Genomic DNA, 25,554 nt, shown 5'->3' with positions numbered 1-25,554 from the left:
TATGCCCTTATATAGGTACAATTAATATTGCCCTTATTGAGGCATAGAAAATCCAGCCCTTATTTAGGCATTGTCCATGCTAACCAAATAGAGGCATGGTCTCCTACATCCGTCAATCCACGTCACAATGAGTTCTTGGAAAACCAGACTCTTAAGCCTTTAGGAATTTCCCTTGCTTGGATAGTGATTTCTCCAAGAACTCATTTATTATGCATGAACATCTATTCCTTAGGGGTTCATTCATGGCGTTCCGATGCCCGACTTTTACGTCAATACAGGCATTCCTAAACACCATCAAGGTATAAATATACCTGCACTGGCCCTGGCAAACCACTGTTCCGGTACGGTCCAGTTCGACTGCCTACTTGCGGTTCGCCACGACTAGTTCGGAAGGAGATCAAGTTCCCGCCTGACGAGACGCTGTCATCCTCTTCACAGAGAATCCAGCTCCAGTGTTTCTGACTCCCCTTGCGGGGTTTTAGTTATCGAGTCCCGGAAATAGATTCCAACCTCACACATTCTAAGGTATGGAGCAGACTAGAACTTGAAACGTTTGGCAACTCTTGGCAAAACTAAAACTATAGATAGCTATATTTTAGAAAACAGCACCTACTTCTTACCTCGTACTACACTTAGGTTAGGTACACTGGGGTAGAACTATTTAGAAGCATCAGATGAGTATTCACATTTTAGACGGTGTTATTTATGTATGTATTTTTATGAATATATGTCATAGCTACAAACCATGCTATTGCAGTATTATTTTAACTTACTGCTAACCCTGTACGTATTGTACTTCGCATCCTGTCTTACGATTGTAGCAGTTCATATCTCTTGCATGAGAAATAAGACTGTTCAATAAACCTCTTTTTATTGAAACGCCCGTCTCTCTATTTCTGTGCAACTCTGTAGAAACGAAGCATGCACGATTGACTGAGTGAAACTGTTATCTATTGTTTTCACAGTTCTGAGATTGTTCCGACTCTAAGGGAAACAAAGATGTCATGTTTATGCGGTTGTCAGAAACTAATCCCTTCTTGTATATTTGAGAAGTTTCTAGTGACCTCTGAGTTAGCTGGCACACACAAGTAATTAAGTTTAATGTACTTGATAGAGACATACTCACCTCAGTCCTATGTCAAAACTATAGTGTATATTATTCCAATGTGCAGAGCCTATCAGGGATATAGGAACTACACTACAAAGTGTACACTGAGAAACGGCGGCTGGTGTAATTTGAAACTGGTGAGGCGTTTGCAGAACGAATCAACGCGAGCGAGCGCAGCGAGCGACCCCGACGGCAATAAGAGGGGTTCGGGGGGGGGGTTCTCCCCGTGAAGATTTTTTGGGGAAATTGCCATCTTTTTGGTGCGATTTTCAGCACTATTTCTGTGATAGTTAGACTAAAAATTTAGTTCTTCTAGGCATTCATAACAGAAAACTCATACATTATTTCAGAGAATTTCTGGGTTGCCAAGCAAGTCTGACTTGAGGGCTAGGGTACTAAGCAAGACTGCTTTGGCTCTATCCTTTCCAATAGAAAACACTAGTTAGCGATGTGAAAAAGTTCAATGGACAAACCTGGGGTCTAGAGAGAGTCCCTCTCCTGAGAAAGACATTAAAAAAAGATTGGCAAATGGTGCATTTTAAAGCAAATGAATGCAGCGATAAAGCAAGGCTTATTAAGCAGTGGGAACGTATAGTCTTGAAATATTAAACACATTAAAAACTGCCCCATATCTTATCGCATTAATATGTTCAACAGTTACTGGAATGTGCAAATTGTACAGCTCAACAACTTAAGCCCTTTAAAGTGTGTGGTTACCCAGTGTCTTGCACTGCATGCGGCATCAACTTTGGAAGAAAATGCTATAAACAAGTTTTGGGAAGCCTCCACAGCTGCTGGCTGCAATTAGTCATATAGAGAATAGACATATGTGCAGAAAGGTATTTTAGTGGGATGGAAAAAGTGGGGGATCTCTAAAAAGGAACATTGCCAATGAAAAGTGCAGTATGTACAATAGGATCAGGGCCCAGGAGTGAAATTGGTGGGGGGCATTGTATCCCTGTTATTGCTGTTATTTACTGCCCAGCTGAGGGAGGCCAGTTTACATACACTGCCTTAAAGCTCACAGCACCCTGGCTATGCCCCTGCACATGGAAGATTGTCACCAGTTGTTTTGCTGGCCTAGGGTTGGTGTTTCTGAAAGGCTGGCAGGACTGGGTCCAAGACCTCATGATGCTGCTCTCCGCAGCAGTCCTGTGGCCTTGCTTCAGGTACATGTGACTGGTACTGCTCCGTACTTCGGCGCCACCAACTGACCCCATCACCAAAACCTTAATGGAAGTGAAGTAAAGGATTTTAAGTAATGGGGGTGCACCTCCATTAAATATAAAGATAAACACAGCCCCCCGCATCTGCTCTCACCAGGACGGGCAAAGATGAATTACTAATTGTAACAACATATTTTGCCTTTTTCTCTCCAGAACATTTATCCCCAATTCCAAAAGCACAGGAGGTATCCCCAATACCAAAAGAGGCAGTAATGTGCCTCAAGGCGCATTATTCACACGCCTCGAGGTGAATAATTCTCCCATTAACACAAAGCTGACAGGGGCACAACAGAACCAAGTCACGCACTACAATTATCATCATTCATCCTCTGTTGTTCACGCCGCCAGTGAGCTGTGACCTATTAAAGTTCTCCATCATTCACCCGCTGCCAACCAAACATTACAGATAATAGCCACCATCAATACTGCTCACTTCAAGGCACCCAATCCATGTATGACTCACTGCCAACTTTCACATCAACTGACACAGTGACACTCACATCACTACGCACCCACCCCCAACCTGAACTCTGCCCAACCCCATCAACAGGTCCAAACACCTTCAGCCATTATAAACCTCTTTAAAACAATTTCCCTGATGGCCTGCATCATCATTAGCAAACAATCACCCTCTACAATAGTCATCTACTGCCAATTACACTATAATGATGTAGTCACTTGAAATGCAGCACTCAAAGCTACAGTAATAGAAATAAGCAGTTGTGTGTCTGATGCTCATCAATCATGCACATGACTGATAAGGTGATTCCAACTTTCTGCAGCAGAAAACTAAAGGTGTGTTCACGCATACTGTTCAGGCTCATTGCCATTTGAAATGTTGCTTGAGGACACAGAGTGCTGTGAAATTTCGACACTCAAATTTGTGTTTTTAAATATGCTTCAGCCCTCTTCACCTGCTTTTCTTCTCTGACACTACCAACACCAATCAGAAGAAAGGGTCAACTCTCACATCACTCAGTAGAGCTGAGAAGTGTCTACCGCCCTTGCTCTCTTTATTGCTAGAGAATGGCCGGATTACAAAAACTAGCATCAGCAACAGATTTGTCAAACATACTTCCGGCCTCATATTCATCTATCATCTGCAGATACAGGGAGGCTTTAGGAAATGTAGTTTTTTTCGTCAGTCCTAGTACATAAGCTCTAATGATTACATCCAGGTGCATCATGACGTACACGCAGCAGAGTGGCCCCTCGTTGCCTGTGTGCGTATTGTAAGTCAGCAAATGGGTTACAGCATGAGGTAGTTATGTTAACTAAGGAAATCTGTGACAGGAACATAAAGAAAACAGGTAATAAATACTTCGACAGGGCAACACTTGTGCACAGTTCTAAATCATGTTTAGTGGAAAGCAGTTCACTCCTGCAACAATTTAACTGGACACATCAAAAGAGCAAATAACTGACGTTAAATCTACAATCTCTTGTTATTAATCTACAATGCATGTTTGTTTATCACCACCAAGAGGCTGAAGCACCCTTGCGGTGCGAGGCAGCCCTGTGCTGTAGCCTGTACCATAGTGCACGTGAACTTAATAAAGCCATGTGTAAAAGTGACTGGCTGTGAACTTACCAATTCTTGAGCCACTTGGGAGGCACGGCTGGTTCCGTCCAACCTCATCCCTGCATGGTGGCAGGGGGTATCCAGGCAGTCAAACGTGCTGGACGCGGTGCTGCGGGTGGAGCTTTTGGCAATAATAAGCTGCTGCAAAGCTCACTGCACTGCGCGTGGAGGTCCCAGTGCTGCAGTGTGCAGCTGTCACATTTGCTGGAAAGACCTTGATGTGGTATTGAATGTTGAATTAAACAACCATGGTCACATCCTGTAGAGTCCTTGCACCCCCGTCTGCTGTGGAAGTGGCCGGGATGTTCGTGCCAACTCTGGAGGCCCGATCGGCCACATACACTTGGTGCGTACTAATGCCAAAACTCACCACTGTTTGGACCAGCTTCCCCCTGCTGCTTTACCCTTCGGTCGTGACAGTATCTGGTGGGCTTAGCTAGGTGGCAGGTGAGGCATCATCCAAGCTAGTTGCAGACTAGGCCAGATGCAAAGCAACAAGCTTGCTGTGAAAGGGCCAAGGGGTGCTGACGGCTTCAGTGAGGTTTGTGGTCTGCGGGCTTAGAACATACAGCGATATAGCAGGGATATCCAGAAGGACACTTAGCCAGCACTGGTTCTTACCCTGTTATTTTCGTTATCGAGCTCAGACATAAAAGGCTGATTCTGCAGGCCCTGCTGGCCGCACACAGCTCTCAGCAGCAAGGGACCATCTCTCTTAAATCTCTTCAGGAAAGGCCTTCTTTGAAATGAGTTAAACTCAGTACACCGTTTCTGCGACATAGCGTAGGACTTGCAAGTTATTTACTTGTGAGCATCCTGCCTTGTTTCCGAGTTCCGCTCAGCCTTTGGTTCGTCTTCGGTTGATAAAATGTGTACCCTTAAGTAATGTTCGAGCGTCTCCAGTGTAAACGATGCTGAGACCGTGCAGCGCTCCAGCTCACTCGAACTGGAGCCAAAACCTTATCTCGGTTATCAGCCTCTCGTGTTTAACAGAACACACCGAAAGGGAATTCGGTAAAGTAACCATTTTTAGGTCGCGCCTGAGCCAGTGCTTTAGCGCTGCTCTGGCCAGAGCTTTAGTAAACGGGGGATTTGGAAGTGCAAACTAGTGCTTTTCAGGCCTCCAAATACAGTGCATGTGCGCCGGGCGCGCGCACCATTTGGCAGTCTGCCTGATCACTTTCGCGGCCGCTTTGATGTTCTTAGTGAGCCGCGCGGCCACTGAGAACATCAAAGCGGCCGCGAAAGTCCTCACCATTTGCCACCCCATCCCTTATCCCACTTCCTGCTAGTTTCTCGTTCCTGTTCGCCATCGGCTTCTCCTGCCTTAGTTTCCTCCCTCTTTGCTCCAGTTTATGATGCTCCGGCCTCACCCCCCAGGCCCTCTCGTCGCTCGTGTTTCCTTCCCCCCTGGGATGTATATATATTTTTTTTCTCATTCCTGTTCGCCATCGGCTTCTCCTGCCTTAGTTTCCTCCATCTTTGCTCCAGTTTATGAAGCTGCGGCCTCCTCTTTGCGCTAGTTTCCCATCTCCCAGGGGCTCCCTTCTCCCCTTCCATGCTCGGCTTTGGATAAGAGGTGGAGTCTGCAGCATGCGCCAGTGTTAAGATGCGGGAGCCTGTTAAACACCCCTGATAACTCCCCCCCTTCAGGGTTTCTTGGATCATGCTAGTCCCGTGTACTCTTAAGAGCAAATGCCACTACGAGCAATTTTGGGATGTCGGTCTTCTTTATGCATTGAACGTGAACATTTAATTGTGCTGTTCGAATAATCCCTTTACCATATTTGAGTCTCCATTCCGGAGGTAAATTACAGAAAAATTAACTACAATATGTACAAGTCTAACCTCTCAGTAGTACTTTTTGTATGGAAACAGATGCACACCAGCAGGCAGCGGAAGACCACATTCCTATAGTAAGTATACTCGGGGCAATTTTACTCACAGTTGCATCTTCTGTTGGCACACAGTCACATAAACTGTGCTTATAAAACTCATGTGTTTCACATGCAGGTTTTAAGTGTGCAATGTTGGGAATTCATTTGTTTAAAATCACAAGATTCGAATGCTAATAACTTGGAACTAATTAGGCTAGCCTAATATAATTTAATATTTGCTTCTTCAAAGGCGGAGCAAACGTAGTGGAGCTTCAGTGCCTCTGATGTCGGCCAGGGAGTCTCACCTGAGGCTTTCACGCTCATTGAAGCCAAAGGCTCTGGGGGACGCAGGCCGTGATAATCACCTGTTAAAAACACATTAGACAGGCTTGTGCGGGTCTGCGAGGCCGCTGAAGGTGTGTGCGAGAGAGCGTTGGCTTCCCTTTATTAAACCAAAATCGTTTATGCTTTAAACTCCTTTTGCTACTCTGTGCTTCACACTTTTTCCATTCTTCAGGAGTCACATTTTATTGCTATTCGTTCTAACATATATTTATCTCTCGGAGTTGTTTATCTTAAAATGCCACAGTCGATTGCATAATTGCCAATTTTTAAGGCCATTCAAAGGGAGTTTTCCACAAATGGGAGTACTTGTATTTTTCTAATTCCATCTCACTGGAGCTGGGTACGTTTTAGAAGGAGAATAACATAGTGATTTGTGACTGGAATCTCGGAGTATCTGGTGAGCCCCGGTATGCAGGGCCTGTCTATCCGCATCTCTGTGACTCTCTCTGTGACCGGCTGAGGTGTTCCTTCCCACACTCTGATCTCACTCTGCCCCCCCACACACCGAAAAACATCAACATCATAAACTCTATTTTAATCGTAGTGTGTGGAAAGTTACTTAAGCAGCACATTTGGCAGGCTGCATACTTTGATTTAAAAACAAAAACAACAAGCATTGGCATAGACAATAGGTCTCGCTTTTTGGACCCTATAAGTATTTAGTTATTCAGCAGAATATCCTTGGTGCAACAACACCAACTGTTGCATGGCTAAATACTTATAAGGTCCCAAAGGCGAGACCTATTGGCTATGCCAATGCTTGTTGCATGTTGTCGTGTTGCAGTTCACAGAAAGTCGCAAACACACCGCTCCGCCCTGCACCTACGTGTGACATTTACGCATTGGAATTGTATAGTTGTCATTGCACACGGCAAGTGTAGCTTCCATTACACACAACAGCTGCTCACACATTTAGGCGAATTGCCCTGTGTGTTTGTCTGCCCAGGGATTGATTGCCTGCTGCCCCCCTGTGGTTCCCAGTGATTGGTTGCCCACTGCCCCCCTGTGGTGCCCAGGGTGCCCGCTGCCCCCCTGTGGTCCGGCCACACACTCTCATGATGTGATTGCCTTGATTTCTGAATTCCTAGGCGTCGCCTACCTGCTGTGGCGGACTCTCCCTGCAGGATGAGCTCCCTCGCCACCCCTCGGCTGCCGGCCTCTGTGCCGCCTCTGGAGCTGGGCTGCGCTGCACTTTGTGCCTTTAATGAGCATCCGCAGTTGATGCTTGGTGCAGATAAGGGGCAGGGTTGATACACGGGACTCCTTCACCAATCTAGTGCCAAAGGTACAGCCCCGAAGGGCCCGGGACACCAAGGTAGCACGGGCCGAAGTTCTAATTAACAACAATTCAAGAACAGGCCCTTCAGTGCTCTGATGTCGCAGCAGTGAACGACCACACGGGTGACCTGTGTCACCACCAAGAGAAGCCCTTTAACCCTGCCCTGAGCCTCGGCGCACCTGCGGCGGGACATATCCCCTGCTCTGAGCATCAAACTCCAAAGCCTTTCAATGGAATGAGTCATTTTAAACTCGGAGGGGGCTGGTGCTGGGGAGGGTGCCCGCCGGCGCTCCGCTGGCCATGGCACCAGGCAGGGGGCACGAAGAAAGGCACACCAATTCTTTTATGCCTACCCTCAGGCTGCGCGGTGTCTCAGCCAATGCAGCGCCAGGATTGGCTAGGGCACGGAGACGGCCCGCCCATTAGAGACCGGGGTCTGCTGCATGAAGCAACCCTTGGCCTCTCGGGTCCCGACTCCTCCCTCGCTTTTGGTAGTAGGAGGTGGCTGTAGTGTGCATGTTCGGGCTGGTCATAAAAATGACCAGCCCAAAATCGAGCATGCGCACTATTGCAGCTGCGCTTTAGTAAGCGCTGGCTGCTGTCACTTAATCCTTCCTTGTGGCTGCAGCCAGCCCCGCCCCCACCCCCCTTCAGCACTGATTGCCTGTCCTGACTGTCTGCCACCAGCCGACTGCGAGCGGAGCGACGAACCCGAGTGAGTAGTTTAGTATACTGTGTGCAGGGCACAAGTCCTATAAAAAGAAGTGGGGGGACTGACAATATGCAAATGACCTCATGACGTCACGTGCTGAACGTGTCCCGGTGTATGAAAATTACACCGGGACATGTTCAGTTTATTTCTGTGGGGCCCAGCTTCCTGTGGCGGTGCGTCCATTGGGGCGCTGGGGCGTTGCCTCACCAGCCACATGGCCCCATTCACAGTCGCAAGCGTGTAAGTTGTCATAAGTATAATAACACAGACACAGACAGTCAGGGCTCGAGTCGGGGGTCCACGCAGGTACACGGCGTCCCCCCACTCTTTTCAAAGGGTGGACGCCGTCCGCCCCTGCCAAGAAGCTGGCAGACGCGGGCGCACAAAAACAGCCAAAAGCACAAGCTGCTCTATATCCCCCAGACAAATAGTACCAAAAACAAACATTGATCATTGATTCACAAAGACTTTTTTGGGCTTGGATCTAGATTTTTTTTTTGCGCAATGAATTGTTTAAAAAGTGTGTTCTTTTCTTTGGAGGAAAGACAAAAGAAGGGTGACTGGGTGTTTGTATGGAAGACATATTCAAGTAAGACGGATGAAAAAAGAGCTTGCAATTATAGCTTTAATTGACAGTTACCCTCACTCACAAATGAATAGCTCTTCATTGCTACCATTCTAGTCGCTGGAACAGGACAAAATCAAAGCCCTGGAAAACAGTTTCGCCATTCCATCAGGTGAAATCTGATAAACAGGCCTCTGTACATTAGTTGGTACAATGAAAGCTTTAATTAGGTGAAAATATGCAATACATTTAATGTTGTTGCGTGCAGGGGGGCCCATACTATGTCTTGCCTAGGGCCCTTAATTTCTTTAGGATGGTTATGTTCATACTCATTGCTAGTTCTCCATGTGTGCCAAACATTTGCTGCCCTGGTGGGCACAACTCTATGCCCCCCTGGTGCATGAGCTTGACGCCCCGTGCCTTAGACTGCAGAGTTATGCAGCATAGTGGTCTGTGTGCAGTGATGCCTGTGCTTGTTGTCCACTGTGCGCACGCTTTTGTTGGACTTAATGGAATGGGTGTCTGTGGAAGTACTGGTCTGTGTCAATGCTCGATGTCTGCCCGTAGTTCATGTGACTCTGCAAAAGGCAAACCTATTTATTTCTCAGACCTCATTTTACACGCTTCCGAGACTCGTAGTTACTTTGGGACATGGCGTAGTTTGAGCTTGATAGTGATGTATATAAACATTCAGGTGGAATGCTTGTATTGATGCTTCAGTTCACACTTTGTATATACCGACAGCCAATTGCATACAGAGCTTTCCATTGGCTTGTAGGGCAAGGTAGTTAGCAGATGCCACAGGCTGACGTCTTTGTTTCTATTTTGAAAGGCCCAGGCTCTCCTTCGCTGGCACGACACCCACCAGTTCTGCAGCAAGACTGGCCAGCCCACCAAGAAGAATGTGGCGGGCAGTAAGCGGGTTTGCAGTGCCAATGGACACATATATTACCCTCAGGTGAGCAACTGATTACCGCTATCCGATTGGTTTACCTCTTCAGTTCCTCTCTCACTCCCGCCCAGTGTCAGCTGTTTCAGGTCTGTAAACATGATTACAACATGATAAACATCTGAAGTAAATTACAATTGAATCATTAGAAAATAGGTATAAGGACCATTCTCTTCCAAACAACGTGGGTGAATGTATTCTTGGTGGAGGGTCTCGTTTTCTATGATCATATTTTAGATGACTCCGTTTGTTATCATTCTCGTCTTAACAGACGCCTAACATGCTTGTGGACGACCTCACATTTACAGCCAGTGCATTTCGGGCTTGATGCACTTATCTTTTTACAGGGGTTGGTGAGCCCAGTAATGTAGAAGAATGAGATGTACAAGCTGCCTCTGAGGCCTGTATAAGTTTCTAGTGCAAATGAGGACAGACATAAGCAAAGAGGGAAAAAAATACGGATTTGGATATTTTTATGGGAAGCACAACTGGACATTGCTTCATTCAACATGCCCTTTGAGTGGAGGGGAGTTTTGCTGGGGGCCACAATTCCTTGGTGTTTACTTGGAGCGTTGAATGATGCCCCGGCCTTTTGTCCCGCCTGACTGACTTGGGACTACCTGTGACCCATGAACCCGCCTCAGAAAAATCAGTGAACTCAGAGAGATAACTTTTGGGCTGGTTAAATCTGAATTTGAGTAAAACTAGAGTAAGCAATCTGCAGTCTTCAATCTCCCCCTTTATTCCACAACTGTGTTCAGCTGCATTTCTTTTGTTGTGGAACATAGCCTGCTGTATTCGGCTTATGTGCATGCCCAGGTCTGTGCCTGTGGTGAGCAAATTGGTACTCGTAGGATTGGGTGGCCTGGAGGTACATTGGAGATGTGTGTGAGTTGAGTGACCACCTTAGATGGAAGAATCCCTGCATATGTGTGCTGGTAGGGCTATAATAGCAAACTTTCAGTGGGTGTAGCTGGAGACTTCTCCAGCGCAGCGGGATGAAAGCCTTAGCCTCCCACCCAGATGCTGTTGCGCTTGGCTGCGGGATATGGTGGATAGACATTGATGTGTTCCTTCTCTATCCACAGGACTATTTTTTAGGTTTTCTTGCCCTCTCCATTGTGAGCTTCCTGGTGGATCATCAGGCCATTTTAGCGGGTAGTGACAGAAAACAAAAAGAGAAAAGATTACTTATTTGTGCTGAGGTCAACACTTAGGATTACATTTCATTAAAGTGGAGTTTAAAATATCCCAGAATAGGCAGACCTGTTGCACGAGGGAGCAGATTGTGGTCATGTCACCCATTATGCTCAATCTTTATCTGGAATAAAAATCTAGAAAGGTTGAGACAGTGATGAGAGCAACGGAGAAGAAAATAAGTTAGCCTGTCCACCCTGTTTGGTAATGTCAACTGAGCTAGTTTGTCATCTACATCTGCAGTAAAGAGTGTGGGAGCCCAGTGGCAGGTAAACAATGGCTCACTTAGTGGCCTGGCTGCTTTTAGAGGCTGAGGTCAAATGAATGTGAAGCTAGAAGAACCGTGTGAAATGCTGAGCTATGTAAAGAGAGGCTATCAGCTCAGGGTTATAAGAGTCTGTAAAAATTGAGTTCCTGATTGGCAGAGGTACGCACCGTGTGGAAGCAGGAACCACAATCCTAGGCAGCCTAGGCAAGGTAAGCTAGATGCACACTAACAGATAACCTGTGCTCACCCTCTGCTAGCTTGGTACAGGGCAGTCTGACATAAGTGAGGAGGCAATGTCTAAAATATTTGTGCAACACACGTACACACAGTAACACAATGAAAACACCTAACAAAGACTTTAACACCAGGTTAGAAAAATTGGCAGTGCTTTTATGGATAAAACAAGACCAAAATGAAAAAAATTCAATAAGCAGCATGTCCCTGAGGAGATGAATGCCTTCCTCTCTGAAGTGACGGTATACCAGCCACTCACTGAAGTCCCTGAGGTTCATTACAGGTCTGCTGCCTTCATTGGCTTTGTCGAATACAAAAAGGTTTCTGAGGAATCCCCTCGGATGGACCACCTCCTGACAGATGGCTCCCTTCTGTAGGAGGGCCAGAACCTCTTCTTCTATGAGGGTTGCATCGTGGGTGAAGAAACAAATGCGGCAAGGGTGAGAGTCTTGCCACGAGATACCGTAAAATTCAATTTGGAAGCCCTGCACTGTCTGAAGGACCCATGCGTCTGATGTAATGGAGGCCCATGCTGGGAGAAATAGCGCCAGTCACCCTCCCACTTTTATCTGAGCACTTACTGTTTCTAGCATCACCGCTTGCTTGTCCTTTGTAGTCTCCACGGCCGTGAAAGCATTGTCTACGTGTCGAGTAGAAATTGTTGAAGCGTGGGTTAGCCTGATATTGACCGTGCCTGATGCCTTGTCCCCTGGAGGAGGCAGAATTGACAAACTGGCCGATCGAGCAGCCACGACCAGCCCCCTGCAAAATCCGGGGGTGAAGACGGGTTTGATATTCGCCTGTACCTTGTCTAGCGACGTGAATGTCGTCACAAACGTGAATGTCGCAGCTCCTTTACAAAGGCATCTCTGAATAGGACCCCTGTGCCACTGCACCCGCCCCCGAAGATTCAAGGTCTCCCAGCTGGGGGTCTACCTTATTGTGAAGGGAGCAGCAACATTCTGTTGACAGGGCACAATTTGCGTTGCTCATGAAACATATAGCGCACCTTGCCCAGTTGGACAGGACGTCTAGGGCGATGAGGAAACCCGATGCCTTGGCTTAATTCACTATATCCAAAATCTTGGTCATAGGGCCTCTGACATCCATCAGTTTGTCTTGGCATGAATGCCAAGACCGATCAATGCCCTTCCTAGGGTCTTTGACAAACTACACCAGGAATGTGGCCACCTTCGCATCGATGTCGGGAGTAAGGGCCACCTTTCGCTTTATGGTGGGACGGGGACACTCCGCTCTAAGACGATTGCGGGTATCTTTCTCTAGCAGCTTTCTAAGCCGCACGGCCACATATTTCACCACCTTGTCGGCTGGAACCCACTCGGTTGTCCTGGGGTGGATGATGTCATCTGGGTTCAGCATATCTGAATCCACTTGAGTTAAGGGAACTGAGGCCGTGGCTGGGTGCCAATATCTGGAAGAGCCCTTCTTGTCATCCAATTTGTCGGGGGAATCGCCAGTTTGTTGTGGGGTATCAGGACGGGGAGGGTCAGTATAGGGCTCAGAAGGTCCGTCTGGACTCTCCTGGGGGGAAGCTTTAGCCAAGAAAGCCTGATTAACCCCATCTTCGTACTTTCTCTTTGGGGGTAGGGGCCCCTCGACCAGGGTGTATTGTGGAGGCTCTGCTGGGGCAGTGGCAGTGGACTAGGCAATTTTCACACACTCTAACACAATGTTTCTCAGAGAGGTTCTGTTCCATAGGGGCCAGAAGGTCATTGACTAGCCTGAATATCGTGAATCAACCAACTCGTAAAAGTCCTTGTCCCATTAGACTGATAAGAAAGCCTAAGGCTTTAATAGGGGCTGGAGAGGTCCTGTCGCTATCACCCAACATGCAAGTGTGTCCAAATTAGGGTTGGGAGGGGGCCCAGGAAAGTATGTGTGGGCAAGAGGCACACAATTTTGGTTTACAAGCCATCGGGGACACCACACACCCTTCTCGTTTGCAGTGCTTAGGAGCTGCTCAGGAACTGTGTCTCCACACAGGCCTTAGAAAGGCCTTGAAAGTCTTACAGCCCCTCAGGGCGTTCACTGTACTGCACACAAATACAGACCACAACGGGGTGCCAAAGCATGTACAAATTTGGAAATACAGACCCAGCCGTCATCGCTGGGCGTCTCCCTGAGCAGCTGGAGAAATGGGCTCGATCAATTTCAGGCTCTGACGCCACGGGTCTTACATTCCAATGCTGGAGACGTGCACCATGGAGCCAAAGTGTCTCGCCGTCCCGCAATGCCCTTGCCGCTTGTAAAAATAAACAACAACAATACCAGGAACATCCAGTATCCAAATCAACATATAATACATTTTGACAAAATAATGGGTGTGATAGGGAATGAATTATTAAGACTGGTTAGGAAAAGTAGAGTTTAGAAACATCAAGTTTCATGAAGGACTGCGAAGAGTAAAAGCAGTCTCTCTTTTTTTGAATAAAAAACGGAAGTCACTGTGGTCCTTCCTTGTTAGTATAAAGTGCAATACCATAATTGTTGACAAGAAAAAGTAATATATTGAAAGGGGTTAATACTCACTACTTTGGGGAGAGTTGATACACATTCTAATAGGTTTTGGCGGTTGATTGTAGATGAAATTAAAGGTAGTTCTTCCTACTCTAAATCATAATGTACCTTGAGGGTGCTGGTTAACTTTTCGGTTCACTATCTTGATTGTCACGTAACCATATCTGTAATGTATTGTTAGGTAACCTACAGGAGGACGGCCCTTCTGACTTATTCACTCCGTGTTCCTAGCTGCACTCAACAGAAAGGAAGGGAAAGGGACCATGACCAGATCTCATAGCAGCCTTTAACAATATTGATAGCACTATCTTGAATGAAGATATGCTTGAAGTCTTGCAAAAACAACAACAAGGTAAGTGATGGAATGCTTGAAGCACTCTCAGCCACTGGCAGTCACTCGGGCCACATACCAGTCCATCGTTTCCGCCCACCATGCCACCTCAGTTTGGGCCCATCCATATGCAAATAATTCTTGACCCTGCTCCAGTAGGTAAAGTCAAGCCCACACTGCCAGGCCAGGTTTTCCCTGAACTGAAACACAATCAACCCAGGACCAGTTTCACTCTGAGTAGGGCTCACCAGCCAGGTATAGGTTGGTTCCAGTGGCACAGTGAGCACAGGACACTTGTCACGGCCTACCCATCGCCCTTAAGGCATCAACTACAACAACAGCAGGGTAATGGAAGGAATGCTTGACTTAATCTTAGCCACTGGCAATCACTCCAGGCAGTGTACCAGTCCATCATTTTTTGCCCGCCATGCTGCTTCAGTTTGGACCCAGCCATATGCAAATCAGTCTTCACCCTGCTTCAGTAAGAACTGTCAAGCCTGAACTGCCAGGTCAGGTCCTCCGTGAACTGGAACACAGGCTTCCCAGACCTGTTTCGCCCTGATTTGGGCTCATCAGCAGAGTATAGTTCGGTTCTAGTTTCACAGTGAGCATGGGACACAAGTCTGGGCATACCCCTCCTACTTAGGACACCAATTGCAACAACAAAGTGATGGATGGAATGCTTGAATTATCCCAGCCACTGGCCGTCGCTTGAGGCCGCATCCCAGTACATTGATTTTCGCCCACCATGCCATCTCAGTTTGGACTCATCCATATGCAAATCAGTCTTGACCTTGCTTCTCTTGGAACAGTCCAGTCCATCTCTTTTTGTATACTTTTCTGACTATAAAGACCAGCGGTCTCTCGTGTAGCTAATTTTCCTTCTACCGGATAGTGCAGCTCAAGATGTGTGTGAGTTATGTTGGGAATACAAGAATGATTAAGAGTCATACCCTTGCCCCAATCCTTTTCGAAATATTTATCAATTACTTGATTTCATACATAGTTCCTGTTACTAATGATATCCCCTACTTGGGAGGGAATTTGAATCCCAATGAGAACAATAAATACAATCCTTACTGTTTGAAGGCCATATATAGCTAGGAGATCATTTGATTTAAATATATCAAGACTAGAGGCTGTCACCTACTTTGATTATTTGAGGCTGAGATTCAATTAAAATAAAGCAGAGTTGACACAACAAATGGTAACATACACATCAGGATTAGCAAATACAAATCGGGTCCTCTTGCTTTACTATTTTTTTAGACAGACGGTGGTCCTCTTTCGACTGTCCATAAGGGTTCTAATATAAATTGGCATATTCAGAAGTTTACGGTGTAGAAGTGTGGGGCCATACTTGTGTAAAGTTGCTAAAGTCCACTCAAAATTGTATTTTGTGCAAAATGACTGGCATCCAAAGGTCAGCGCTTTGTACATTTGAGAGACGAGCATGCGTTTAAGAATGTTATGGATGTGACCACCTTAAAACAGTAAACTTCTGGACCCAGTGTCAAATCCAGCGGCTAAATTCTACCAATATGGCCTAAAATGTGTTAAAAATAACTATTACATCAGGTGAAATATTTAAAAAACCGACCTACATAACCATTGGGCTAACGTTATTTTGACTAACGCCTAAAGAAATAACTAGACCAGATAGGTGTTTGTTCAAATCCCACTAGTGAAGTGACTGAATGTCTTTATCAAAATTGTAGTATTACAGCTTATTTGGTCCCGAGTATCTTAAGTATAAAACAAACCCAGACAGAGAACTTTATATAGACCAGTGTGCAGCACCACGCCCACATTCTCTCTGCCTCCGATTCAGACTGGGGATGTAGCCAATAAACAGTTTTACAAATGATTGGAAAAATCGCAGCTCACCGAACTGTAGATAAAACAAAATCCAGTTTTTCTTAATTTATCCTTTTTTCTTGGATATTCGCTGCAAGTATTTAGAATCGGTTTTTAAGAGTAACATTCTTTAAGGTTATGTTAAGTTTGTGAAAAGATTCTCCTAATACGAAGAAACCATCCCCCGAGGGCTTTGAAAGTAATAGCTGTAGCTAGGCTTCACTAGCTAATTGTATGTATAACATTAGAAGGCTTTTCAAACTTTCCTATACCTATATTAGAGCACTGGAATGGTGAGCACTCAATTGAAGACAATGGAGTGCTCCATGCTTCTACTGGCTGGTAGTAGCTCTTAGAGCAACATTCCAATGTTGTTTCCATTTCACAGCTGTTGCTGTGAACAAAGGCCTCTCGAAGCCCAAGTGGATTTAAACCTCCTCGGGTTTCAAGAGGCCCTTGTTTTTACAAATTAGAACAATCTACCCTCTAGGGGGAGAATGTTTCAATAGCCCTAAAGCCCTCCGTAGCGGGCTCTACCGGTCATTAAAGGCGCTTTCCCTTGTTAACGTTGGAGCGGAACTTTAATGGCGGGTAGAGCCTGCTACGGAGCCCTCTAAGGTTATAATAGACCTTTAATACGTCATGGCTATACCATATATAGGGATTTTACTGTGTTTTGGATTTTATACATGTAGTAATAGAACTGTGTAACTATTTAAACGGCTGTAAAAATGAATTGCATTGTATACCGTCTGAAGCAATTTTATGGCGCTATGCAAATAAATCCCTAGAAACAGTGGCGTAACGAAACTTGAGGGGGCCCCCCTGCAAAGCACATGGAGGGGGTCCCCCCGGCGGCATGGCCCACCATCTATCACTTTGCCCTACCACCCAGAAATCTAGCATATTTTGATTTGAAACCTCCAACATTTAAATGAAATGCCTCCATATTGTCTTTCTCTAAGTTCCAATGAGAAAGTGGGAAACACTCTTAACATGCAAGCTATGCCATTTGTATCAATACTGTCAAAAGCAGATTATTTAACTGAGGCAGCAATCAGAACAATGCCAAGGAGTGATCCGATTGTCTCAGGAACTGCCTTTGGCTGAAAAACAAAGAACAACTATGAAGGGTCTGAAATAGAATTGACAATACCTTGAAACTTTGAAAGACCAACCCAAACCTGCAATTCCATAAAAACTCGACTGACAATATACATGAGAAGTACACAAGCTATAACTCAGTATCCTGCGAAAGTCAAGAAAAATAGACTGGTGAATTATCTGCATGCCACACACTAGCGACTGTCAAGGGTTGTGCATGATAATAACGTGAACTGAGGAGGCAATTTCAATCATAATGTATTTATTAGTAAGCACTGCAAAACAGGCAGGCAAACAAGGCTGAGGAAGAAAACTGTTTGGATGCTTCAGAACATTGATGCAGATGTTTGTCTGTTTTAATTTATCATTTCTGTAGTGTAAACAATGCTAAATATAAGATTTAAGGTACACGTATTACAGACAAGTGCAAGCAGCACCATAAATAACACTGCATGTACAATAAAAACAACCCATATCAGCAAGTACCTAATGACAATCTATTCAAACTGTAGTTGGCAAAGCAAAACAAAAAGTGCAAATACTTTTAAAGTGCAAAATAAAGCAATCACCAGTCCAGCAATATACAAAAATCAAGCATGTTTTGTGAAACAATCCAACTTTCTTCTTGCATCAAGGTGAAAATACTTTCAAAGTGCATGGTAAAAACATGTCCAGCAGCTTCCCTCACAAGGACTGACCTGAACCACCAGACTGGGCCTTACTTCATAACAAACAGAGGCCTCAGACCTCAGTGTGTCAACACTAGCGGTATTTACAATTTACTAAGAGTATATTTATTTTATTTATTTTATTTATTTAATTTATATGGCGCGTTATAACCGCAGGGGTCTCTAAGCGCAGTCTGACCAGATTTGCGTGAAAGATGTTGCATTCACTTGAAAAACCAACTATGTACCTAAGATCTGCTCCATGCTTGTTTGAACAGTACCGTTTTTAGTTTTTTTCTGAAGTATTTATTTATTTTTATTTATTTATTTAGCAGTATAGACACGCCTGCTAAATTACAGATTCACCATTGCCTCCAAATGGCTCTATCGTCACGTGTGACACCGCCAGCCAGGCCTGGATTTTAAGCCAACAGCGCCTTGCATTCTGGGAGTTGTGCTGTGACCATCTAAGTAAGGGGTTAAACATTCCAGCATGCAAAGTGTTGTTGGATAAAAGCTACGAATGGACACGACATGGTGCCAATGCCATTTGGCAGCTATGTTTTATACAAGCACAAGGGGATGTTTAATTTCCTCAACACAAGCTGCAGAAGTCTGGCGTCAAATAGCAAACACGTTGTGCGGAGAACCCAGAAACGTGCTGTGTGTAGCCCCCGTGTATGGACCTGAGGTGTCATTCTCTAAGAGACCCAGTGGTAAAAGCCCACAGTTGTCTCTAATGCATGTTAGTGCCAGGCAGTGGTCGAAGTGGGGGAAAAAAAGTAGGGAAACTGTGGGAGGAGAATCAGAGGGCGGGAATAACCAATGGATTGGGTCAGTGGGCAGAGTGAGAGGTGTGGCAGAAAGAGCAAAATATCCCAATGTTTTGTATTCGTTTCCCATTTCACTAACCGGTTACAGCTTATTACATTATTTAATTTAACCAATAGATACACATGTTTATTTAAGGTTAAATATGTGTTATTGACATTAAAATACATTCACAAAGTGGGATACGTTTCCAATGACAGAATGTCCCAAATATCCTTAAAAGTGGAATCGCAAGCCATTTGTCTCCCAGCCATGGAGTTTTTGTCATCTGCACTTCTCCTCCCTTTTTCCACAAGAGCAGTTCAAACATGAATGGCAAAATATCCTAGTTTGCAAATGTTTTCCACATAACTATGGATTTGCCATATTTGCCACATAATACATCATCTGCTGCATAATCTGACGATTTTAACTAATAAATTGTTTATAGCTCAAACACATCAAAAGTTTAAAACAAAATTGACTTGTCCTGCTGTTAAGTGGAGGGCCATTTGCAAAGGTTGACTGGTCACCTTTCTCATTGCTGCAGTTGTATGTTCCACTAGTACTAATAAGGACTAATCTTTGCAGAGACTGTTAGCATGTGTACAAATTTCAAAATAATAAAGTATCAGAAAATTTACAGCACCGCTAATACCAGTGTAGGGTGTCAGAGCACTTTACATCACACATATTACACAGAGACAATCATTCATATGTGTGTAAATCACTGTGTAGGAAATGTTACATAAGACAAAGGACCACAAGGTGTAGGAGTCACATGACAACCATACTAGTAGGCAGCATAGTTTAATAGTGATTGGTCTGAAGAAACACAAACTCAGAATTAAAAACATAATACCATGGTTGGGGGTTCTCTTTAATAATCAGAATTGATTTCTACCCAAATGAACCCTTTTTTGCAACATTAGGATAATCGAAGACCGGGGAAAAAAACATAACGCTCTAATTTATTCCTTGGAGTTTGCATGCATCTCTTTTTTTATGTTTGAAAGCTTTATTAAAGAGTTGATGACAAAAGAGAGATATCAGCATACATTGCAATAATACAGAAACCATTGAGAAACTTAACACTGCTAATATCACTATTAGAAACCACAAAGCATTTTAAGAGAATTTTTAACATTGAAGGAGGCAATGGGAGGGATAGGATAAGGGAGGAAAAGAGGGGGAGAGGGAAAGGAAGATATAAAGATAATAATATAAACCATACAATATCTAAAAATTACGACACATATTCAAATTGTAAAAGTCGTAAAAAATCAGCGATGCGAAATTACCATCATAAAACAAGCAATAATATTAAACAAAACTTATACTGAATAGCAAAAGGAGAGAGTTCCAGACGTTCAAGGAGGTTTAAAATTTTCTGCATTGAGACATATAGGTTTCTTTAGGGCCAAGCAGTCCAAATACGTGGTGAGAGGCAACCAGAAAAAATCTACATTACGAGCAGGTTTACAAGTGGAGGCAAAGGAGACGTCCAATCTGTGAAAGTGGCATAATGAATTCCACCAGCCTTGTAAGGAGATAGAAGCTAGAGATTTCCAGTTGGAAGAAATATGTTGGAAGGCAAGCGCAAGCGTCAGGTCAAAGAGACCGTGTAGATGAGCAGGGAGATTCAAGGAGTCAGACAGGCTACCCAAAAAGAGAAATGAGTGTGTAAAAGAGGAAGGAAGAGGGAAGATACGAGAGAGGCATGACCACACATTCCCCCAAAAGGTAGAGACAACAGGGCACAGAAAAAACATGTGGAAAAGGTCAGCATCAGAAGAAGAACAAGTCCAGCATTTAGAGTCAGAGGAGGGAGAAAAGCGGGATAAAGAAAGAGGAGAAAGGTAGAGCCTGTGATACAGATAAAATAAGGATTGAGTAAGAGAAGCAGAGCGGGAGATTTTTAGAGATCTGGACCACAGCTTATCCCAAAGAGTAGTTGACCAAGTACAACAAAAATCCGTTTCCCAAGAAAGCTCCACTTTAGATTTGACACGATTGGGATTAGGAGATACAAGAGATTTATAGATGAGAGATGCTTTAGGGAGTGTAGCAAGAATATTAAGAAGAGAAGGAGGAGGCGACGATGATGATGAAGAGAGTAAAAACGGTCAAGGATAATTGCCATGAGGGTTGTGAATTTCCGCAAAAAGGAGCGAGGGCACCGAAATAAAAGTTGAAATTGGGGAAAAGAGCAAGGGGATACACCATCAAAAAGTTGGTTGACCCACATTACGCCCTTTACCCTCCATGCTTTCCAAAAAATGGGTCTATTTTTTAAAAGGATAAGAGAGTTATACCAAATAGGAGAATTTAAGAAGGATGTACGTGTGACCTCGGAGGGAAGAACCAAAGGACTTAAAAGAGAAGAGGTATGTTTGAATAGGGGGCAAAGAGAAAAAGGATTCCTGGAAGAGAATCGCATCACCTCAGCAAAGGAGAAGGGTAATAGTAAAGATTGCTCAATAAGAAGCCAGAGGGGCGTGAAAGGAGAGAGAGTTGATGAGATCCATCTCGAGGCCTGACGTAAAGAAAAGGATCTATGATAAAGACGGAAATCAGGGAAGTTAACCCCACCATTAGATTTAGGCTTACGGAGGGTGGCAATGGAAATTCTGGATTTCTTACCTTTCCAGAGAAAAAGAGAAAGAAGAGAATCAATTTTTTTAAAGTAAAATGTAGGGATGTGAACCGGTAGCATAGAGAAGGTATAAATTAAAATAGGGGCGATCATCATTTTAATTGAATCCAAACGACCCCACCAGGAGAGAAAGAGGGGATTCCAGGCTGAGAGCGACTGATCAATCCTGGAAATAACTGCCGACAAATTCAATTTAACCGAGGATGAGATGGAATTGGAAAATAGAATGCCAAGGTACTTAATCTTGGAGCTACTCCAGGCAAAACCAGTAGCAGAGAAAAGATGGGGAAGACAGGATGAGGTGAGAGGGAGAATTTCGGTTTTGTCCGAGTTGATCTTATAACCGGAAACCAAAGAAAAGGAGTGAAACTCGGATAATAAGGGGGGGACGGAGGACTCAGGGTCAGAAATAAATAGTAAGATGTCATCCGCATAGGCAGAAAGTTTCAATTGATTAGAGCCGTATGGGAAACCAGAAATGGAAGTGTTATTGCAAATGGAGGATAAGAAGGGTTCGAGAGATAAGACAAAAAGAAGTGGGGAAAGAGGACAACCTTGGCGAACACCCCTCTGAAGATTAAAAGATGGAGAGAGTTGTCCATTCACAAGTACCGAGGCCTTGGGGGCAGAATATAGGAGAGAGACAAGGGATATAAATTTGGGACCAAAGCCATGCCACCGCAATGAAGCGAACAAAAAAGACCAGTCAACCCTGTCAAAGGCCTTCTCTGCGTCAACAGAGATAGCAGCAAGAGGGGTTGAAAGTGAGGGAGCTTTATTTAGGACGTTAAGAAGAAGGCGAGAGTTGTCTGAAGTAAGCCTGCCTTTAACGAAGCCGCATTGCTCTTTGCCAATGAGGTGAGGCATAAGGGGGTCTAGGCGCATTGCAAGTAATTTGGCAAAGATTTTGTAGTCTACATTGACTAACGAAATCGGTCGGTAATTTTTACAAAACTGGAGGTCGCGACCTTCTTTGGGGATCAGACAGATGGAAGCATCTTGAAAAGTGCCTTCAGCCTTGCCAGATGAGGAAAATGATTGAAAGAGGGTTAAAAGTTTAGGTAATAATATGTCTGAAAAATGTAAATAAAATTCCACAGGAAAGCCGTCAGGGCCAGGGGTCTTCCCTTTAGTAAGGGCTGACAAGGCTGCCGAGAGTTCATGGAGAGATAGATCGAGGTCAAGGTCCGGAAAATTCAGGTGAGAATTAGACGGTGTAGGGAGCTTCTCAAAATAACTCTGAATAAGGGAAGGAGTGGGAGGACACTCTGGGGTATAGAGATTCTGATAGAACAATTGAAACTGCTCAAGGATTTCTTTGTCTTTGTGGAGAAGAGTGCTAGCAGAAGAATATATAGAGTCTATAAGAGTGCGCTCCTTACGGGACTTGAGATAATTGGCCAAGAGCTTACCAGATTTATTGCGACCTCCGTAATATCGTGCACTACTGCGAAGGAGAATCGAAGAAGCATTATCTGTAGTTAATTTGTTGAATTCTAACTTAGCTCGCAGGAGATCCGGTGACATAAATTTATCAGAAGAAGTGTAGAACTGGTGCTCCAGAGTTTTTATATGAGCCAGGGAGGATTTCCGCTTTTGAGTAAACTGTTTCTTCTTCCGAGAGACAAAGTCAATGATGAAACCCCTCGCGGAGGCTTTAAAGGAGTCCCACAGAGTGTGAGGGGAAATACTAGGGTCTGAATTAAGAGAGAAAAATTCCTCAACGAAAGAGCGAAAAGAAGAAGAAAAATTGGGATCAGTGAGGAGTGCACTGTTAAAGCGCCAACGGGAAGGTTTAGGCTGTGGTGGGAGTAGGTCAAAATCTGTCACGATGGGAGCGTGGTCCGAGATGACAATAGGTTCAATGGAAGAAGACAGAACGTTCTGAGACAAAGAATTAGAGAGGAAAATATAGTCAAGACGAGAGAAGGATGAGTGAGGAGGAGAGAAAAAGGAATAGTCCAACGTGTCAGGGTGTGAAAGACGCCAAGAGTCAATAAGATGTGATTGTGAAATAGTATTAAGAAATTGTTTGTGGGGTTTATGTGGTGTGAAACGGACTGTGGATTTGCGGTCGAGGAACGGATCAACAATCTGGTTGCAGTCACCACCAAAAACAAATGATACATCCTTATATTGAACACATTTCTCTGTAATTAAAGGCCAAAAAGAACAGTCTGCTTGTACAGGCCCATAGACATTAAAAACAGTCAAAGGAATCGAGTTTATCAATAATTTAGCCAGTACCCAACGACCTTCAGAGTCCGTCTCCTGGGATAAAACCGTACATTTAAGCCTCTTGTGACAAAGGATAGCAACTCCATTCTTTTTGTTGTCAGAGGGTGAAAATAAGACTGTACCCACCCAACTTCTTTTTAACTTCAGAGATTCAACATCATTAAGGTGAGTTTCTTGCAAGAGAGCAATATCTGGATTGTAGGAGGCCAAATGGGACAAAACTCTCTGCCGCTTAATGGGGTTAATAAAACCTTTTACATTCCATGTAATAACTTTGAATTAACAAATAACATAGAATCAAATAGGACCGAAGAAGTAAAGAAGAAGAGGCATACGCAAAAGACAAGTCGAAAAGGAGAAAACTTTGAGAAATATCGGTGAAATAGGTTGAGAAGAGAGGAAAAAAGGTGAATAGAAACAAAGGAGAATCGGAATTGATCAAGCAGTACAGGGAAGAGAAAAGGATAAAGGAAACGGGAAAGGAAAGTAAGTACAAGGAGAGACAGCACATGTCCCAAAGGGACGACTGAGGAGAACATACCTGAGGGGAGTACGAAATAGGACAACGGGGAAATGGCGACACTCAACGAGACAGATCCCCCGAGACGGGAGACCAGGCCGATCGCACCGGAACAAAGAACATAACCGAAGAGCCAGGTTGAGAGGAAGTCGGTCCATCTGGATAAATGAATAAAGAATGAGTAACATTTGAGAACATGAAGACATACTATGACGAACCAAGGGTGAAAATTCAAATGTTGAAGGGCAAAAACTGGACACAATTCTTAGACAAAGGTATGAGGGAATTTGAAGTTAGAAACATGTGAGTAAGAAAAACATATTTATAATCTAATACGTAGAAAATTAATAAACGGAAACAGAGACAGGGACAGAAATGGATGACCTGTAAGGGAAGCAAAAGTTAGACATTTCAAGTAATCTGAAAGTGTAAAACAATTAAACAATCAGCCACAAGAAGAGGAGGAGGTCTCCATAGCAGAATTAGAACGGATATGAATGAAATTTTTGAGTTCAGCAGGATCCTGGAAGGTCCAAGTCTGATTCTGTAACGTAACTTTGAAAGTGCATGGGTGAAATAAACCAAATCTAGCACCAAGGGACCTCAACGGAGCTTGCAGGGACAAAAATTCCTTCCGACGAGAGGCAGTAGCATTTGAAACATCTTGGGAAAGATATACTCTCTGACCCAACCAGGAGATCTGACGCTTCGCTCTGGACGCTGAAAGGACAGAGAGAAGATCTGTGAACTTCAAAAAAAGGATAATGACTCCCCTTGGCCTGGTTGACGTGGATGAGCGAGGACCAAGTCTATGCGCTCTCTGAATATTGAGGGAGGTGGTGGATGGCATATCCAAAAGCTTCGGGAGAAAGGAGGAGAAAAAGAGCACAGGGTCGTCCCCTTCTAAAGATTCCGGCAAACCATAAATACGGAGGTTGTTCCTCCTGTTCCTGTTTTCCAATTCCTCCGTGTGTTGCTGTAGCGCCAGAACAGATTTTTCTAAGGAGGAAACCCTCTGGGAAGTAGAATGAAGGTCCGAAACCTGTTGCTCCACAACTGTAACTCTGTTGTCTATAGATGACCATTTCTCCTCAAGAAACTGCATCTTACTATTGGTCTCCTCAACAAAAGGCCGAAGGGCACGAATTTCCTCAAAAAGCATCTCCATGGAAATAGGGGATGATGGCTTCTCTGACGAAGACGCATCTTGTTTGAGGCGCTTAGAAGATGAAGCTGACGGAGGTGAGGATTTATTTGAAGGAGGCTGTGTTGAGGAGGAGCGAGGGAGGGTTACTCCCGCCATTGGTGCTACCTTGGGAGGAGAGTCCGTCGTTGTATGAGGTGAAGAGGTTACCACAGGAGAGTTCCCCGAAGGGGTAAAGACGAACTTTGGATTACGTAGCTTGCCCATAGAAGCCAATCAGAAATGACAAGCAGCAAACAAGAGGGCGACTGTGAGGTAAGACCAAAAAAGTGAAGGCATTCAGTCG

General features: G+C 44.5%; 1 protein-coding gene across 2 annotated transcripts in view; it reads left to right on the top strand.

The window, feature by feature from the left end:
- The window catches only part of NUDT13 (nudix hydrolase 13), a 620,793-nt gene that overhangs the window by 358,415 nt on the left and 236,824 nt on the right, over positions 1–25,554 (top strand). For both annotated transcript variants that reach the window (XM_085603801.1, XM_085603802.1), the window contains exon 6: positions 9,527–9,652. In XM_085603801.1, coding sequence (XP_085459927.1) covers positions 9,527–9,652 — 126 coding nt within the window. The remainder of the gene's footprint in view (positions 1–9,526; positions 9,653–25,554) is intronic.

This window comes from Triturus cristatus, chromosome 1_2, assembly GCF_964204655.1.
Source record: "Triturus cristatus chromosome 1_2, aTriCri1.1, whole genome shotgun sequence".
Taxonomy (NCBI): domain Eukaryota; kingdom Metazoa; phylum Chordata; class Amphibia; order Caudata; family Salamandridae; genus Triturus; species Triturus cristatus.
The sequence above is the reverse complement of the archived record's forward strand: the minus strand, read 5'-3'. Positions and strand labels throughout refer to the sequence as shown.